The sequence below is a fragment of the Cnephaeus nilssonii genome, assembly GCF_951640355.1.
Source record: "Cnephaeus nilssonii genome assembly, chromosome: 22".
NCBI classification, from domain to species: Eukaryota; Metazoa; Chordata; class Mammalia; order Chiroptera; family Vespertilionidae; genus Cnephaeus; species Cnephaeus nilssonii.
Window position 1 is genome coordinate 11,807,936 of NC_137093.1, and position 19,930 is coordinate 11,827,865.

At 50.0% G+C, this 19,930-nt stretch overlaps 1 protein-coding gene across 5 annotated transcripts in view; it reads left to right on the forward strand.

The window, feature by feature from the left end:
- The window catches only part of CFAP251 (cilia and flagella associated protein 251), a 48,446-nt gene extending 38,637 nt beyond the window's left edge, over nucleotides 1-9,809 (forward strand). For 3 of the 5 annotated variants that reach the window (XM_079762401.1, XM_079762402.1, XM_079762400.1), the window contains 3 exons: nucleotides 6,360-6,588; nucleotides 7,780-7,881; nucleotides 9,556-9,809. In XM_079762401.1, coding sequence (XP_079618527.1) covers nucleotides 6,360-6,588; nucleotides 7,780-7,881; nucleotides 9,556-9,692 — 468 coding nt within the window. In that variant the 3' untranslated portion in view covers nucleotides 9,693-9,809. Of the gene's footprint in view, nucleotides 1-6,359; nucleotides 6,589-7,696; nucleotides 7,882-9,555 lie in introns of those variants that run through there. The other 2 variants (XM_079762403.1, XM_079762404.1) reach the window with 2 other exon arrangements.
- The last annotated feature ends 10,121 nt before the right edge of the window (nucleotides 9,810-19,930 follow it).

Consider the following 19,930-nt stretch of genomic DNA (forward strand, 5'->3'; position numbering starts at 1 on the left):
CGGGTCAGCGTGAAGCATCGAATATTGTTCTTGCGTCAGTGGCTCAGGAGGAAGGTTCTGGGACGAGCAGACGAGCTCCTTAGGAACACACTCCCCTGCAGATACTCCTCAGAGACAGGTTCCTCACCACCAAGGGCGGACGTGGGTCAGAGCGTGGGTCTGGGAGTTAGCGGGTCGGGCCCGGGCTGGGGGGACCCAAGGAGGCGATGCCGGAGAAGCACTCGGCGCAGGAAGAGCTTAGTGACCGTTATTCCCCGTCTGGTTGCTGCTAACCTGGCCCGTGGGGATGGGCTGCCTCTGGGAGTTGGGGCTCAGACAATGTCATCTCCGCATGACCTCACTAAGCACCCCCAGCTGTGGGGTGGCGGTGGGGTCCACAGGGGCACCAGCGACACTCCCAGTAGAGTGTTCCACAGAGAAACTGTGATTTCAAATGTAATTGAGCCCGGCCAGTGTGGCTCAGTGGTTGAGCATTGACCTGTGAACCAGGGCACATGCAAGTTGCCTTCTCAATCCCCAGTGGGGGGTGTGCAGGAGGCAGCACATTGATGATTCTCTCTCATCATGGATGTTTCTATCCCTCTCTCCCTCTCCCTTCCTCTCTGAAATCAATAAGAACATGTTTTTTAAAAATGCAATTGATTGAGTTTCTTCCTGACTTTAAATGTTAACACATCAGAAAAGATATATAAGTGGAATGAAGAAAACAATTACAGTCCCTCTGCACAGGCTTAATGGTTATTAGTATTTTAAATCACACACACACATATTTATTTTAATTTTTTAAATCCTTACCCCAGGATATGTTTTTATTGATTTTTAGAGAGAGAGAGAGGAAGGGGGGAAGAGAGAGAGAGAAACATTGATTGTTTGCCTTCCATATGCTCCCTGACTGCGAATCAAACCTGCAACCTAGGTATGTGCCCTGACTGGGAATCAAACCCACAACCTTTTGGTGTACAGAATGATGTTCCAACCAACTGAACCGCCCGGCCAGGGCTTCTCACTGTGTTTTCAAGGCGCCCCCACGTTGTAGCGTGAATCAGTCCTGCATTCCTTTTTATGGCTGAATCTTATTCTACTCATTCATATGGGCAGGGCACCTCTTATTTCTTTCCCTTCATCAACTGGTGGACACCTGGGCTGTTCCCACCTTTTGGCTGTTAGGAGTAATACTGCCTTGAGTATTTGCCTACACGTCTTTGTGTACTAGTAGAGGCGTTTTGACTTCTCTTGCATGCATACCTGGGAGGGATATGGCTGTGTCAATGGTGACTCCGTGGTGAGCTGTTTGAGGAACTGCCAGTGTTTGTTTATCTATCTATCTATCTATCTATCTATCTATCTATCTATCTATCATCTATCTATCTATCATCTATCAATCTATCTACCTATCTATCTCTCTATCTATCATCTATCTATCTATCTATCTATGTATCTATCTATCTATCTATCTATCTATCTATCTATCTATCACCTATCTATTTATTTAAAGTGATTGGGGTGACCTTGGTTAATAGGAACATACAGGTTTCAGGTGTGGATTTCTGTGTTATAAGATCTGAATACCAGTGTCCTTTATCCACACTATTTCTGGGTGCAGCTGCAAGGCAGGATCGAGTTTTCAAAGAGCTGCGGGCCCTTCGCTGACCCTCGATTGTGGGTTTGGAACAAGATGAAAGACTTGTCATTCTGATTTGGAAACCTTAAAAACCTTCACGTGAGGCAGGGAAGCGTCCTGGAGGTGTTTGAGGCCCGGGCTCTGATGAGCAGCTGGGAGAAGGTCACCAGGAAGGGCCCTGTGATTGGGTGGTGGCCTCATTTCTGAGTCACCCACCACAGACGACAGGGAGACAGCACTGTGGCCGGGCACTAAAGGCGACTGCGTCCAGTGGGCAGGACTTGGCGCTCCGTGGCGTGTCCCTGGACAGAGAGGCAGCTGTCATCCAGATGTGGTTACTGGCGGAAGCAGAGGGCAGCTGTGAGTCACACAATGATGCAGAAATAGCAGAGGCGTCTCCAGATGTGACTGTGTCATGCCCCTGGCCAGCCCTGACACCTGCCCCTCAGCCCCTCCTCGGCTGCCCCAGGTCAGTGCAGAAGCGCTGGGGCGGCAACACGAAGGTGATGCTGTGACAGAAGACGGTCTCCTTGTTGCGGAGCACGTCCCAGAGAGCTCTGTGCGCCGGGAGTGGGCGGAAGGAGGGGGAGAGCCCTCCCAGAGTCTCTGGAACTGTCACAGAAGAACCCGGCTCACACCAGGCGCCATTACAAAAGCGCGAGATGGCCTCCATTCAGATGCATGGTGTTCCCCTCCTGTTAACAGGGAGGCTATAAAGCTTAATTATGAAACATAATTCTGAGGACATCGATGGCTTCCTGCCATCGATGGCAGGATCACCAGCCCGAAGGCCTGTGGGGTGGATGTCAGAGGCGGCCGTGAAATCATCCTGGGCCTGGGGCTCTGGCCACCAGGCACAGGCTGCCCTCATGTCACGGGCCAGGCAGCAGTGCCACGGAGGGCCAGGTGCTGTGTGTCTGAATGTTCAAAAGCTGTTGAATAAAATGCCTGCCCTGACGTTCTCCCCTTTAGCACGGGCTGGTTCTACTGGAGGGTTCTGAACTTCTCAGAGTTTCCCACTTGGATGGGCAGCATGGGGGGAGCCAGGCCAGCAACCTGCTTGCCTTTTCACCCCTGGCACCTTCCTTGGCCACCCTTCAAGCCCTTCCCCGCCCTCCCTCGCTTCCACTCTAAAAATCAAGGAGTCCGGCCCCTGTGGCTCAGTGGTTGAGTGTTGACCTATGAACCAGGAAGTCACAGTTCAATTCCCAGTCAGGGCACATGCCCTGGTTTCGGGCTCAATCCCCAGTAGGGAGTGTGCAGGAGGCAGGCAATCAATGATTCTCTTTCATCATTGATGTTTCTCTCTCTCTCTCTCTCTCTCTCTCTCTCTCTCTCTCTCTCTCTCTCCCTTCCTCTCTGAAATCAATAAAATCAATGGAAAATCTCTCTATATAAAAGGCTAATATGCTAAGTGTCTGTCCGGGTAATGATGTCACATAGCAACACCCAGCCGGCTTCCTCTCCTTAGCAACTAGCCTCTTTGGAGTTTCTTTAGCGCAGAAACACGACTTGCTTTATAGCCAGGTGGAAACATTTTACACTTTAACCAAATGTCTGTGAAGCATTTCCGGTGCCTCATCTCATTTGATCCTCACAGAAGTCCTGGAGTAGGTAGATAGGAGACTCGGTGGAATCCTATTTTCTTTTCATTAGCAGGGAAACAGAGATTTAGAAAGCTTAGAAACTTGACCCGGCTGAAAAGAAGTAAGAAATGGTGGACCTTGAAAATGACTTCAGGTTTTCTCACTGCACAGAGTATAGTCAAAACACTGCTGCAGTTAAATATTTTACCCTTTGCTCTCCCTGCGTGACCTACAATAATAATCTGGTTCATGTTGATATTTACTGCTGTGTTGCTGACAATTACCTGAAAGAGAAGGTGGGGTGCTTCACTGGGCTGTAAAACGTTTAGCTAAATCAGAAAGCAGGTCTCATTAAGCAAGTTTATTCTATATATAGAAAAGGCTAAGTTGACTCGCACATGTGTGATATCTATAAAGCTCTCCATGGTGCCAATTGCACGTGTGTGTTTCGATCTGTCATTGTCGATCGTGAATTTGGGTGACACTTCTATTATAGAGAAAGGGTGAATAGTGATATTAAAATATTTCTTCTAATTAATTTCCTTTCAATGTGCACAAATTCGTGCACTGGGCCACTAGTAAATAAATAAAAATCAATGGAAAGGATATCCTCGGTAAGGATCAACAACAACAAAATAAAAATTAAAAATAAAATAAAAACCACAACACCACCCCACGCCCGTTAAATCAGCATCTCTGGGGATGGGACTTGGGCATCAGGACGTTTTAGCTTTCTGGGTGAATCAGAGGAACCACTGCCTTAGTGGAGGGTGGGCCCGTGAGAGAATGCCAGCACAGGCCAGCCGAGCGCCCCGGGCCGGGCAGCGTCATGCTGGGGCATCGGGAAGGCACTCGGTGTTCTGGTTCCGTCTCTGAGGTTCCTCTCCAAGCATGAACTCTGTTTCGACACGCAGCAGAACCTGCCTTCTCACCTACCACTTGCAGAGTAGGCTCGGGAAAGAGATGTCAGTGACGCTGAAACTGCCAGCTTTGCCCATTGAGCAGTGGTTCTTGATCAGCCACGCAGGGGAGGAGTAAGAGGTGAATCCCCATGCAGTGGATCACGCTGAGGACACACACCGGGATCTTTGCACTGCTCTGGGCACGAGTGACTTCAGGCACCTTTGGGTTCCTTTGGGTTATCTTTGGGTTAGTCTCCTATTTCTGAATTGAGTCAGATCATATGTCACATTTATACTTTACATGTATCACTTGTATTATTTATGTACTTACAAAGTGTAATTTATATACTAGAGGCCCAGTGCACAGATTGGTGCATCATTGGAGTCCCTTGGCCTGGCCTGCGCCCTCTTGCAATCCTTGGGGGATGTCAGACTGCTGGTTTCTGCCTGGTCCCCACAGGCCAGGCTGAGAGACCCCACCGGTGCACGAATCCATGCACCGGACCTCTAGTATGCATGTAAGATCTTTGGTTAATCTCTTTCCACCCTCCCTCCTCCCCATTCCCTCTGAGATTCATCAGTCTCTTCCATGTTTCCATGCCTATGCATTGAGCATCTGCCCCCCTGGTGGTCAGTGCGCGTCATAGCTACCGGTTGAACGGTCAAATGGTCGAACAGTCGCTTAGGCTTTTATATAGAGAGAGTATAATTACATATAAGTGGCAAGGACATACAAAGCATAACCACAGGCCCTAGCTGGTTTGACTCAGTGGAAAGAGCATCGGCCTGCAGACCAAAGGATCCCGGGTTTGATTCCAGTCAAGGGCACATACCTCTGTGGCAGACTCCTCCCCGGCCTGGGCCCTGGTTGGGGCTCATCAGGAGGCAACCAATTGATGTGTTTCTCTCACATCGATACTCCTCTCTGTCTTTCCCTCTCTCTTCCACTCTCTCTAAAAATTAGTGGAAAAATATCCTCAGGTGAGGATTAAAAACAAAGCATAACCACAGGAGTAATTACTGCTTGCTGAGTACTTGTTATGTGCTAGGCCTTACGTTGAGCACTTTACACACGTGGTCGTAGTTAGCTTCAAAACAGTCTAATGCAAGTGTTTTAAGACGAGAAAACCGAGGATGAGGAATGTTAAGTTACTCCCCCAGGTCATGTAGAAAGTGGCAGACCCAGGGTTTGAACCTAGGTCTGTCATCAAAGATCATACCTACAGCCCCAGTCTCCAATGGCCCAGTGAGTAAAAGCATGTGTATATAATAACACTTAAAATTACATAGTACAATATGTAAAGAATGTGCTCCGAGATAGTGTTTTATTTATAGATAAAATTATACATAATCTAACATGCAAATATAACATGCAGTTATGTATACTATAAACTCACTAAATGCTATATTTGAGACAGTGTTACCATTTAAAGCTACTTTTATACTATCAATTGTAGTTCATTGGTATCCTAATATATACTGAGTGGCCAGATTATTATAATCTCTGAACACATAATAATCTGGCCACTGAGTGTATATCCTATGTAACAAAAGGCTAATATGCAAATTGTCCCCTCGACCAGGAGTTCAACCAGCAGGCAGGCCGGCCAACCGCCCAGGCTGGCCGGACCCCACCCATGCACGAATTCATGTACCGGGCCTCTAATATATATATATATTTTATATATATACACATACACACACACACACACATATATATACTGAGTGGCCAGATTATTACGTGTTCAGAGATCATAATAATCTGGCCACTCAGTGTATATATAGTATCAAATTTGCAAAAAATCAACCCCATAACAGACATGTTCTAAACTGACTGTGAACATTTGTCTGTTGTCAACCAGTGTCACCTCAATAAATTGAATAAAAAATGAAAAGTAAAACCCCCCACAAAACACACATTTGTCTGTTACCCTCCTATTTTTAGAATATATCAAAAGTGCCAGCCTGGCCAGCATGGTTCAGTGGTTGAGCGTCGACCTATGAACCAGGAGGTCACGGTTCAATTCTCCGTCATGGCACATGTCAGGGTTGCAGGCTCCATCCCCAGTGGGGGGTGTGCAGGAGGCAGCTGATCAATGATTCTCTTTCATCATTGATGTTTCTATCTCTCCCTCTTCCTTCCTCTCTGAAATCAATAATATATATATATTTTAAAGGGTGCCTTTCTGCTTACCATAGTTATTTCCTGTTTTGTTTTGTTTTTTGTTTTGTTTTTTATCTCTTCCCTAGATCGATGATATGTTTAATGAAATCAAATTTAGTGAGTATGTGGACACTGGAGAGGTCATTGACAAAATCAACTTACCGGATTTCCTGAAAGTTTACCTTAACCACCGGCCACCTTTTGGTAACACCATGAGTGCCATCCAGGAGAGCTTCGACATTCTGGGCTATACCAACTCGGAAGGAAAGAAAGTTATTCGAAGAGAGGATTTCCTGAAACTGCTTCTAACTAAAGGTGAACACACAAATCGGGTTATCTCACAAGGTCCTTGGGCCACTCTCCCTGGAGAGAGGCGAGCTGGGGAGACAGGACCCCCGCCCCTCGCCCCCCCGCCCCTCCAGCTTCTTTAATTTGACAGGATGCGCTCAGTGACCCGCACGGCCAGCACAGGTGGGGTAGTGTGAAGGATGCTGACCTGGAGGCCTGAAGAATGCCAGTCATGCCCCCACTTCCTGGCACCTCGAGGCTCCCTGTCCCCACTTGTCAAGTGGGAATAAAAGTGCCAGCCACCAATCCCACGGGGCGATGATGAGGCAAAGTTGTGAAATCAATGCTTTTCCTTCTCCCCTGCTGTTTTCCTCATTATTTTATGTGAGGAAGTCAAGCCAGCTCTCTCTGTGGGTGATCGTTTTATCTTAGTCAAACCCGGGGATCGAGGGTTGTGAGGGAGTTCGAAGGAAAGCTGAGGTTAGTCTTGATCAGAAAGTTGTCTGATGTCTCCATACAAGCCCCAAAGAATGTCCCCTGTGGGAGTCCCATTTTTAACCCCATATCAGGACGTACATGTAACAGCAACAGGGGACTCTCCAGATATATTTTTAAAAGATTTTTAAATTGACTTTTAGAGACAGAGGGAGAGAGAAACATCAATGTGAGAGTGCAACGTTGATAGGTTGCCTCCTGCATGCCCCCTACTAGGGATAGAGCCCAAAACCTGGGCATGTGCCTTGACTGGGAATGGAACTGGCAACTTTCGATGCACGGGACGATGCCCAGCCAACTGAGCCAGGGCTCTAGAAAAGGAAATCGTGCCTGGCCGTTGTGGCTCAGTGGTTGAGCATCGACCTATGAACCAGGAGGTCATGGTTCGATTCTGGGTCAAGGCACATTCCCAGGTTGTGGGTTCAGTCCCCAGTGGGGGTGGGAGGTTGCAGGAAGCAGCCAATCAATGATTCTCTCTTGTCATTGATGTTTCTATCACTCCCTTCCTCTCTGAAATATATATATATATATATATATATATATATATATATATATATACCTTTATATATGTGTATATATATATACTTTTTTTTTTTCCTTTTTTAAAAGAGAAGGAAATCGTGGAGTAATTCTCTTTCAGACCTCGCAGTGCTGATGCTAAGCTCTGACATCTGGCTTAGTCCCGAGAGCTGACCGGCCACCTTTTCCCTTTCCGACGCCCAGGGGAGCACATGACGGAGGAGGAGCTGTCCGACTGCTTCGCCACGCTGCTGGGCCTGAATCCCGAGGGCTGGAAATCCGAGCCGGCCGCCTCCTCCCTCAAAGGTACTGGGGCCGCTCTGTCCCGTCCTGTCCGGGCAGGCCGCTGCGCTCACTCATCTGCTGTCGGCTTAAGTGCGTTTGTCTCTCCGGGCCTGTGCGAGCCGCCCTCCTTCATACCCTGCACACGACACAGCGAGTCGGCCGGGAACCCGCCATGAACACGCTGTGACAGGGCCAGCGAGCGGTGGCCATGTCTAGGCCGTGGTCCTGGTGTCTGTCCCTCCTTCGTGCCGCTGGCCCGGCTGCTTCCTTTACACCACCGCCCCGTCTTCATCTTCCCGGCTCGGGTGGGTGATGACGGGCCGCCGGTAGAGAATACAGGTCGGAAGCTGTTTCAGAAGAAGAGGAATTGTCCAGAGGGACTTGATTAGAAGCGGACAATGACTTTGGTAGGCGGCACAAGCCCAACTTCAAGCTGCCAGACTTTAAAGGTTTCTTTGTTGTTGTTGATCCTCACCTGAGGCTCTTTCTCCATTGATGTTTGGAGAGAGTGGAAGGGAGAGGGAGAGTCAGAGAGAAACATCGATGTGCGAGAGAATCATCCGTTGGTTGCCTCCCGCACGCGCCCTGACTGGGCCGGGGATCAAGCCTGCAACCTAGGTATGTGCCCTTGACCTGAGTCAAACCGGGATCCTTCAGTCCGAGGACCAATGCTTTATCCACTGAGCCAAGCTGGCTAGGGCGACTTTAAAGTTTTTAATGATCATCCCTCTCTCCTTTCCTGAGGATTTCCTGCCTCCCTCTACTCCACCAGAGGGAGGAAAATGGCCCTGAAGTTTGGGTTGCAAAGTTAAGCTCAGGAGGAGCCCATCCAGACCCCGCTCTGGGGCTGCCTGTGTGCACATGACTCCAGTGAAGCCCTGCACGCTGGGCCGGTGACGCCGCGGTGGTCAGAGCCGCCCTGTTACTGAGCCTGGAGTCAGGAGCAACGATTTCTCACCGGCCTGCCTTCTCCCTCTTGTATTGTCGGTACCCAATATCTTTTTATTTTATTTTATTAAGTTTCTATTGATTTCAGAGAGGAAGGGAGAGGGAGAGAGAGATAGAAACATCCATGATGAGAGAGAATCATTGATGGGCTGCTTCCTGCAGGCCCCTTACTGGGATGGAGCCCACAACCCGGGCATGTGCCCTGACCAGGAATCAAACTGTGACCTCCTGGTTCATAGGTTGATGCTCAACCACTGAGCCACACCGGCTGGGCCATCCCGTCCCCAATTTCAAGTGAGACAGTGCGCCTGAACTTAGTTCTATACCCCGGGATCTGATGGGTCACCGCCAACCTGCACCGCCCCCCCCCCACCCCACCCCCGTTCCTTGCGATCTTGCGGGGGCGGGGGGGGGGGGGTGTCTCAGAATGTAACTTTCCCAATTGTTACGTATTCCTAAGAGCCTCGAAACGGTGAAATGGGCAATACCATGTGGTTAAGGCTTTCCAGTGAGGTTTGCAGAGATTCAGGACACCAGTGGCCCAAACCATAAAGGAAGGCTTGTAACCAGTACTCCCCCAACCACCCCCCGCCCCCCTGCCCTCTGGGGATTTTCAAGGAATCAAAGCCAAACCACAGCACAAAGCACCTCTCCCTTATGAGTATCCCTTCCTTGTATTTCTGGGAAAACGCTCGCGCGTTAGAAACCCAATCATTAGGAAGACATTTGCATTCTCTTGTCTGTCAGGGCCGGAAGTACGCTTGGAAGAGGAACTCCCAGACGAGATCACCGCGGAAATATTCGTCACGGACATTCTGGGCCTGAGCATCGCACCCGGTTTCGCACAAGATGCTGAGGTCAGCGAGGGGCCAAGGGATGTCTGAAGGACAAAGGACTGTGTGTGGGGGAGGGCTTTTTTTTCCCTCCGAGAGGCAGTCCTTGCCCCGTGTTTCCCTACCCCCATGCCAGCCTTTACAACATGTAGGCATTAAAAGCAAACTTCTGGTAAGCAGTGGGATTCACCAAGTTGGACGTTCCACTGTTTCTGAAACAGACAAGCCAGGCAAGGCTGCCGGAGAGGGTTCTGAGGGGGAGCGGGCGGTGGTGTGGGCCCCAGGAGCCTCAGCCCGCAGCAGGCCTTCCTAGGGACACTGGTGACCTATTCCCTTCCCCGCGAATGTCCCCTGGGCCCCGGCCTACAGTGGCCCAATGTGGATGGGACCGCCCCTGCCTGCTGTCAGGGCCCCTGGGAGTCTCTTGCTCACGGCTTCTCATCAGCAAAACACCCAAGCAGCTGTGCGTGCCGTTACGAAGAGCACCACTGGCCATGCTTAACGCGGTGGCAACTGTCAGAGAGGATGCAAAAGGCACCCTGTGTGCACTGCACCTGGACCCGCAACCACGGGCCGCCCTGCCCCCTTCCCCCCAACACACACAGCAGACACCGGCCCGGTGGGTCCGCCACCTCACCCTCCGTGGGCTTCAGAACACGCAGAAGGCAAGAAACGGGCCAGCCCCCCAGCTCAGGGGATGTTTAGGGAACACACTATGTTTTTAGCGGTGTTTTGACCTTAAAAAGGAAGTGCTGTCGTTGCATAAACAGGTGGAAGTTATGGTCTGATTTTAGAGTTTTGTCCTCAGTTACCAGGTCCCCTTTTTCAGGTGAATGTGCGCGATGTTATCCCCCACACATGCTCAGTCCAGCAGGCCCCCCCGCCCAAACCAGGGCCTTCCCAGAGAGGCTAGCCTCCGGGCAGCGTCTCTGAGCCCTGTCCCGGTGCCTGTGCGAGGCGCGGGCCTGGCCAGGCGCAGAGCCTTCCCCGCTGCCTGGCGCCCACCTGGACCACAGACTGGAACCGTCCGCCCCGGACCAGCCAGTGTCACTGCGACCTCGGGACAGACAGCGTCTCGTTGTGTCACCAGTGCTAGCTTACATTTTGTTCTTAAAACAAAAAACAAGCTCTGTGAATCAGTTTTGCAGCTGCTCAGGGCTTCAGAGACATATTACCAAACAGCAAGCCAGTTAGAACGTTCTCAGGGACATTTTAGGCAACAGGAAACCCCAAATGACTTGTTCTCTTAAAACAACAACTCAGAGTTGGATGCAGTCTAGACACCAGAGGCTTCTTTCTCTTTTTTTTTTTTTTAATTTATTTCAGAGAGGAAGGGAGAGGGGGATAGAGAGGGAGAGAGAAACATCAATGATGAGAGAGAATCATGGATCGGCTGCCTCCTGCACGCCCCCCACTGGGGATGGAGCCCGCAACCCGGCGTGTGCCCTGACCGGGAATCGAACTGTGACCTCCTGACGCTCAACCGCTGAGCCACATCAGACGCGCCAGAGGCCTCTTTCATCGAGCCCGCGCACTCTGATTTTGTTCTGATCGACTGCACATATCGGGGCAGTTGTCTTCAGCAGAACTGACCAAGGACCACGTGGACCCGCTGTGGCTGGACCACTGTCGCACCCAGGCTGAGCCACGCCCCCTGCGCTGAGCCAGCTTCCTGTGTCTCAAGGTCAGCATGCGGTCCTTGCCAGAATATCAAGGACAGCAAGATCCCTGCCGATGACTTCCCACTCGGCTCCCAGCCCAGCCCGGCCTGTGGGGCCCTCTCTCACCTCCGGGACTCCTTCCTGCAGGCCCTTTGGTCCTGCTGTCTCTCAACTCGTCTGACCAGCGCGGAGAGCAGCCCAGGAGGGCCTCTCCCCGTCCCGGGCCGGGCCGGGCCGCACAGGCAGTGGGGAGGAAGGACATCCATCCAAGGGCACCCTCCCTCCAAGTGAGCAGAGAACTCAGACTCGCCAACGCTGTGGGTGGCCGGACAACGATGCCAGAAAGGGAGGAAGGAGACTGGAGACAGGACTGTTGGGCTCGTACGTCAAGCCTTAGGGACAAAACCCTGAGCACCAAAAAGCACGTGGTGACGTCCCTTTGCAAACAGAATACTATTTCAGATGGGGCCCCTGGCCACTGGCCAACCCCCCCAGTTTATCGCTGGCCGAGTTCAGGGGCACGTAGAACAGCAGTGGTCCTCCCAGCACCACCATGAGCCGCCCCCACAAACCCCACTTCCCACCGCAGACTCCCACCCCCCCCCCCCCCCCGACGCAGGCTTCAGCGCTGGGGGAGGGTTTTCTGCTTCTCCTACCTACTCGATCCTGGGCACCCTCGGGAGCAGCTCATCTCTTAAACCTCAGTTTCCTCCCGGAACGCCGGACTCACAGGGTGGTGGTGAGGATGAAAGGAGATGGTGCAATGGAAGAGCTGGCTACTGGCAGGAAGGAGGCAGCGCTTAAAATAGGACAGCAGCTATTATTATTACAGGCAGACACGGTGCCTGAGATTGGGGGAGACTTGGAGAGAACGAACCTCTCCTAATCCCAGAGTTTTTGACGACGGGCCCTCAATAAGCACTGTGGGCTGACCAAATGAATGAACTTGAAGCTCCGGTGCCCTTCTAGGAGCCGACTTGGCTTTTCGACAGCAGCACACGCCCGTCCTCACTGGCGGTTCCTGCAGAGGGCGGGGAGTACACGCTGCAGCTCGGTCAGCAGATGGGCTGCGTCTCAGCTCCTGAGCCGGGCCAGCGGCGAAGCAGCCACGGGCGATTCGGGAAAGAAGGACCGTGGCCTCGTGCCGATCAGATGGAGGTGTGGACACGGACGTGGATTTTATGAGAATTCCCACGTAGCACAAAGCCATCTCCTTCTTTTTATTATTTCAACCATTTAAAGGTGCAGAAACCATTTTTCTAGCTCGTGGGCCACCCGAAACAGCAGCCCCCGATTCGCTCCACAGGCCGGAGCCTGCTGTGCCTCGCAGGCCAGGATCCACTCCTCCCACAGATGTTTACAAACACAGTGAATGTGTGCACAGTCCTCGGCCGGTTCTCTTCAAAACCGTCTTGAGCAACAAGAAAAGACCGGGAGACGGTCACCGATGGGAGGAGATGGAGGGGACACAGCGGTGAAACGCCAAGTGGGAACGGGATTTCCGGAGAAACTGGTGACGTGACGTGAAGTCTGCAGTGCAGGGTGCAGTTCAGTTACTTTCTTAGTTTCCATCACTGTGTGCTGGTTACATAAGACGTGCGCCCATGGGAAGCTAGGTGACAGGTCCGCAGGGACTCTCTCGGTTCTGCCTTTGCAGCTCTCCTGTAAATCTAAAATTATATCAAGATTTAAAAAAAGAAAAAGAAATCTGGCCCTGGCTAGGTAGCTCAGTTGGTTAGAGCCGTGGTCGGCAAACTCATTAGTTAGAGCATCGTCTGGATACACCAAGGTTGTGAGTTCGATCCCCGGTCAGGACACATACAAAAATCCACCAGTGAATGCCTCGATACGTGGAACAACAAATCAATGTTTCTCTCTCTGTCTCTCTAAAATCAATTTTATTTTTATTTTTTTTAAATATATTTTATTGATTTTTTACAGAGAGGAAGAGAGAGGGATAGAGAGTTAGAAACATCGATGAGAGAGAAACATCGATCAGCTGCCTCTTGCACACCCCCTACTGGGGATGTGCCCACAACCAAGGTACATGCCCTTGACCGGAATCGAACCTGGGACCCTTCAGTCCGCAGGCCGACGCTCTATCCACTGAGCCAAACCGGTTTCGGCTCTAAAATCAATTTTAAAATATATTTTTTTATTGATTTCAGAGAGGAAGGAAGAGGGAGAGAGAGAGAGAAACATCAATGATGAGAGAGAATCTTTGATCAGCTGCCTCCTGCACACCCCCTACTGGGGATGGAGCCCGCAACCCAGGCATGTGCCCTGACCAGGAATCAAACCTTGATGCTCAACGACTGAGCCACACTGGTCAGGCCAATAAATCAACTTTAAAAAGAACGAAATCTGTGCCCTAGCTGGTTTGGCTCAGTGGATAGAGTGTTGGCCTGCAGACCAAAGGGTTTCAGGGTCAATTCCAGTCAAGGGCATGTACCATGGTTGCAGGCTCCTCCCCAGCCTGGGCCCTGGTCGGGGCTCGTGCAGGAGGCAAAACCAATCGATGTGTTTCTCTCACATTGATCTTTCTCTCTCTCTTCCACTCTCCCTAAAAATCAATGGGGAAAAAACCCCGGGTGAGGATTAACAACAGCAACCTGTACCACCTTCCTGACGCAGTGACCCCTGAATCATTTCCATGGTCTGCCCTACGTCGTGCAAATGCACCTGGGGCCAGTCAGGCCGCTGCTCCCGGGTCGCCTCACTTGCTGTCTGTCCTCTGCAAACACCTTGAGGCAATGCAGGTGGGTCTTATTTTAAAGATCTGTGTCCTTAAGCCACAGCCACCCTAGACACTGGTGTTTTCAGCTTGAGTGCGTTCTTCAGGGATTTGGCCGGCGTTTCCCTATGGGCAGCTGCTTCAAAACCGACGGCAATAAATAGATCCGGGCACTGGGGATCTGCAGCAAGTTGCCACCCGACTCATAGGTCGTATAACTACCCTCTGCTAGCTTAGCTTAAAGGAATATTACAAACAAAAAAAAAGAAAGAAAGGAAGAAAACAGCCCAGGGTGATGCAACCTTCGTTAACAGCAGTGCAATACTGAGTGTAGGGACTGACCTGAGGGGACAGTTCCTAGAGGGGTCCCTGTCCCCTGAGCTTTGTCTTCCTGAGCTGCTGAAAGGGGCTCCCCTGCCTCTCCATAGCTGGAAGTCACTAACGCTGCAGTGGGGACCTTCAACGCCCAAGTCGCCACGGAAAGGGGCTGGGCCGGCGTGTCCTGCCCGCGCCCTCCTGCTCTCCTGTTGCGCTGATTGGAAGTCACAGGCCACAGGATGGTATTTATGTGTGGATCCCGTTCTCTTTAAGCAAGTGGGGCTGTTTCCTTTGGGAGTGGGACGAGATGGGTTACAACTAGTACCTGCTCCTCGCCAGCAGGTCAGACAGTACAGAAGCGTGTGCTGTGGCGTGTCCCTGGGCCGGCGTGTCCGTCCTGGTGAGGGGAGCAGCGGGTGGGGTGGTGCACCTCGGGCCCCAAGTGCAGAGAAGCTGAGAGCCACGTGGCAAGCGAGCGGGGAGGACATGCAGACAGGGCACCGTGTGCATCAGAGCCAGAAGCCGTACGCACGTCCCGTCAGGTGTGGAGCCAGCCCTGAAGTGGCCACAGCACAAGGTGGAAACGCTCACAGCGGGTTTCAGCCCTGAGTCGGCATGTCTTCTTCTTAATTTTTTAGGGATTCCAGTATTTTTTAAACACGTAAGCACGGTTTTCTCCATGATCTCGTCGTCCCTTCATGCATGATCACGTTTATGCATTTGCCCGCCTCCCCTGGTGATCGCCAGAAGGCAGCCTTGCTGCAGGAAAGCTCCGGCGAATGCTTGCCACCGCCCCCCCCCCCCCCCCCCTCAGTGCGGCCTACAGATCCTCTGACAGTGACCGCAGTGTCAACACACTGTGCTAAGCTGAGACACACTGTGGCACGAAGCATGGTTCTTGCGCTTAAGAAGGCTACATTGTAGCGAGGGAAGCGTCAATAATTATACATCTTGTGCCATGATATAGGGGCATCCAGAGCAGATGGGTGGGAAGGAGGGGAGATCAGGGAAGGCAGACGAGAAATTACATAAGTGAGGCACTCTAAGCCCGTGGTCGGCCAACTGCGGCTCTCGAGCCACATGCGGCTCTTTGGCCCCTTGAGTGTGGCTCTTCCACAAAATACCACGGCCTGGGCGAGTCTATTTTGAAGAAGTGGTGTTAGAAGAAGTTTAAGTTTAAAAAATTTGGCTCTCAAAAGAAATTTCAATCGTACTGTTGATATTTGGCTCTGTTGACTAATGAGTTTGCCAACCACTGCTCTAAGCCAATCTGAGGGGTGCCTGGGGGCGATGGCCAGAGAAGGCAGTGGTCACATTATGGATGGCCTTGTGTGCTGAATCAAGGAGGTTAAACTTGACTATTTAAATGAAGGCAAAATGGAATAAATTTGCATCTTAGAGGCATAGAACTGGGTGATGGGCAGGAGGGTGTGTCTGGGGAAGGGACAAGAGTGAGGAGACTATTCAGGGAGAAGTGAAGGATTACAACAAGAGACAAGGCATTCAGGATGTATAGTGACCAAGGGGCTTGAATATGATATCAGTCATGATCTCTGGTTTGTGGCCATAGGAATTGGTTCTGGTTAGCTTATGTGGAAAGGGACTTTATTTGAAGACTGTCGGGTAACTCACAGAATCAATGAAGAGACCATGTAACCTCTGAGAATGAGCAGGGCCCAAGGCAGCCGGATGCCAGGGCACTGCCACCCGTGGGAGCTCAGTGCTCCAATCCTCTTAGGTGCTCCAAGGGCCACGCTGTTATGAGTCAATTCTCTCCTGCCCGTCTCTCTCTCTCTCTCTCTCTCTCTCTCTCTCTCTCTCTCCCTCTCTCTCTCTCTCAAAATCAAAGCCAGAATCAAAGCCACAATGAGATACCACTTCACTTCCACCAGGATGGCTGAAATAAAAAAGACAAATAATAACGTGTTGGTGAGGATGTGGAGAAGTTGGAAACTTCATTTAATGCTGGTGGAAATATACAATGGTGCAGCCACATTGGAAAACAGCCTGGCACTTCCTAAAAATATTAAACATAGTATTACCATGTGGCCCAGCAATTCCACCCCTAGGTATATAGGTAAGAGAAATGAAAATACACATCTGCACGCACACCTGCATATTAATGTTCATAGCAACATTATTCATAATAGCCAAAAAGTGGAGACAACCCAATGTCCAACAATGGATGAATGGATAAATAAAATGTGAGAAATCCATACAGTGGAATCTCATTCAGTCATAAAAAGGAATGAAGTATTAACACACACTACAACATGGATGAACCTTGTAAGCACGCCAAGTAAAAAGAAGCCAGATGCAAAATGACACATATTATACAATTTCTTTTATGTGAAATGTCCAGAATAGGCAAATCCATAGAGACAGGAAGTAGATTCCTGGGGGCTGGGGCTGGGGGAGGGGAGAGGAAGACTGACTGCTAATGTAAGTGCTAGTAGAGGGTTTCTTTTTGGGGATGACAAAAATATTCTAAAATTGATTGTGGTGATGGTTTCACAACTCAATGAACATAGTAAAAACCACTTTAAAAGGGTGTGTTTTATGGTATGTTAATTATATTTCAACAATGCTATTTATTATTTTAAATATATATGTGTGTTTTTACTGATTTCAGAGAGGATGGGAGAGGGAGAAAGAGAGAGAAACATCCATGATGAGAATCATTGATCGGCTGCCTCCTGCATGCCCCCTACTGGGGATTGAGTCTGAAACCCAGACATAAGCCCTGACTGGCAATTGAACGCTCGACCACTGAGCCGCACTGGCCAGGCAACAATGCTATTATTTTTTTAAAAATCAGCTGGCTAGACCATTCACCAGCGGGCTAATCCCAGGACCTGATTCCCTGGGTGAAGAGAGAAACAGGCCCCTTTAGCTTCTGTAGTGGGGTGGGGGTGGGGGGGGACTTCAGATGCCGGGCAGCCAAAACGACTGCACCCATGGGAGTGAAGCAGCTGACGCGTGGGCAGCCTTCTGGATGCCTGGCCTGAGAAGTCCCCAAGCCTGTTTGTGGACGGGTTCCCACTTTGCTCCGGGTCACTGGGTCATGACTCCACAGTCTGCGCTTAATCATCTATCGTTAGAGGAGTGTCTAGATTACCTTGTCTCACCTTTGAACACATTAGTCTTTCCAAACACTTTATGTGTACTGTCGCTTTATTTTCTTCTTATTTCTTTTTGTTTTTGTTGTTAATCTTCACTCAAGGATATTTTTCCATTGATTTTTTAAAAAAATACATCTTATTGATTTTAGAGAAGAAGGGAGAGGGAGAGAGAGAGATAGAAATATCAACGATGAGAGAGAATCATTGATTGGCTGCCTCCTGCACGCCCCCTACTGGGCATTGAGCCCGCGACCCAAGCATGTGCCCTTGGCAGGAATCAAACCTGGGACCCTTCAGTCCACAGGCCGACGCTCTATCCATTGAGTCAAACCAGCTAGGGCTCCATTGATTTTTAGGGAGAGTGGAAGAGAGAGGGAAAGACAGAGAGAAACGTCAATGTGCGAGAAACACAGATTGGTTGCCTCCCGCAGAAGCTTTGACCAGGGCCCGGGCAGGGGAGGAGCCTGCAACCAAGGTACATGCCCTTGACCGGAATTGAACCCAGGATCTTTTGGTCAGCAAGCCGACACTCTGTCCACTGAGCCAAACTGGCCAGGGCTAACTATTTTCATGTGACTTAAAGTGGCCCAACTTTCAGGCAAGCCAGTGGCTGTGTCGATGGCTATGCGAGTTGCCAACCCACTAGTATCTGAGCTGTGAGTTTTTACAGTTGTGCTTATAGGCAAGAAAAAATACTGAGCGGCAGATTTCAGTGTTTGGTTTATCAAAAAAACTCCCCCCCCCCCCTCCAAGGCTCCCCAGTCTTTTTGAAATTCATCCTAAGGTTCACTATTTGGGGGAGACCTTCCCCACAATATTTTTGGACTTCATTAAGCTCTACCACTGGTAAATGTTTAACAACCCACTCTGGGTGGGGTCGGGAAAAGGGTCCTGATGTGTATGTAGCTTTTGCCAATTTCCACAGTGTAAATGCTCCCGCCATGCCCTTTTCAAACCATCAAGGGGAGGTCACTGAACACAGAATTGGGAAGTGTAGGCCTATCAGCCAGCTGCTCTGCACCAGGGACCCACCCCTCAGGGGCAAACTAGCCTTGCTCAATTGGGTTACCTATATTGGCATCACCTGGGTGGTCCACAAGTCCTGAACTTGCATGTAGGTCATCCTGGACTAGCCACGTCCTTAGGAGCCTGGCAGGGCAAACGTAAAGCATCTCTCAAGGAAGGTAACTTCACCCTGGGCCTCCAATGATCCCTATGAATACATTTTAAAATCCAGTGTTCAGCCTGGTCAAGGAGAACCAGGCGGATCACAAGGAAACGGGACACCATGAGCAAGAACCAGCAGAAACAGACCCTCAGACACTTCAAGTATTAGACTTATCAGACACAGACTATAAAACAACTGTGCTTTGATCAAAGAAAGACGTCTTAAAGTCCCCTTGAAGAAGGGGACAGGAAACCATAAAAAGGGACATACTGGATTTATAAAGAACATTGTAGAAAGCTTTACAGTTTAATCACAGATCAAAAACAAATTCCTTTAGGGGCCATCTGGTAATACAAATGGTAAAGGGACCTGACACGCTGGTGACCTAGGGAGCTTTGAGGGGCACAGGGCTCCTCAGCTGCAGCTGGTCGTGGCCGTGTGGAACTGGGGGCCCAGCGTGTACATCTTCTGCTATTTCCAGAAAAAGCTCCATATTAAAAAAATTATATTTTTTTAATTAAATTTATTGGGATGACATTGGTTAACCAAATTATATAGGTTTTAGGTGGATATTTGGATTGCTTTTTGTTGTAGTAAAATACAGACAACATAAAATTGACCGTTGTAAGAGGTAAGCATTTTAAAGTGTACAGTTCAGTGGCATTAGGTACATTCATAGTCTGTGCAGCCACCACCACTAGAACCTTTTCATCCAGAACTTTCTCATCACCCCCAAAGGAAACCCCGTACCCACTGGAAGTCACTCCCCATTCCCATGGCCCCTGGCAACCACCAATCTGTGTTCTGTCTCCGTGGCTTTGTCTAGTGGACATACCTCATGTGAGTGGAAGCAGGCAATATTTGTCCATTTGTGTCTGGCTTCTTTCACTTAGCATGTTTCCAAGATTCATTCATGTTGTGGCATGTGCCAGTACTTCACTCCTTTTTCAACGGCTGAATAGATATATGCATTAATCAATTGGTACTTGGATTTCTGATATGCTATCTTCCATATATATATATATATATATATATATATATATATATATATATATATGGATGGCAGTTCTGTGTGGCCCTCAGCACATACCTGCTGGCCTGACCTCTGCATGTGAGGTCAGGGCCGACAAGAGGAGACCTCTGCATTAGGACTTGCTGCTACGAATGTCCTCAGAACGAGTCTCTGAGGCTGGTGTTCTGTTCGTGTTTCACATTAGGAACTTGAGGTTCAGAATGGTAGAAAGACATGCCTAGAAAAAGGCCTGCACTACAGTCCCCCGCTCCAT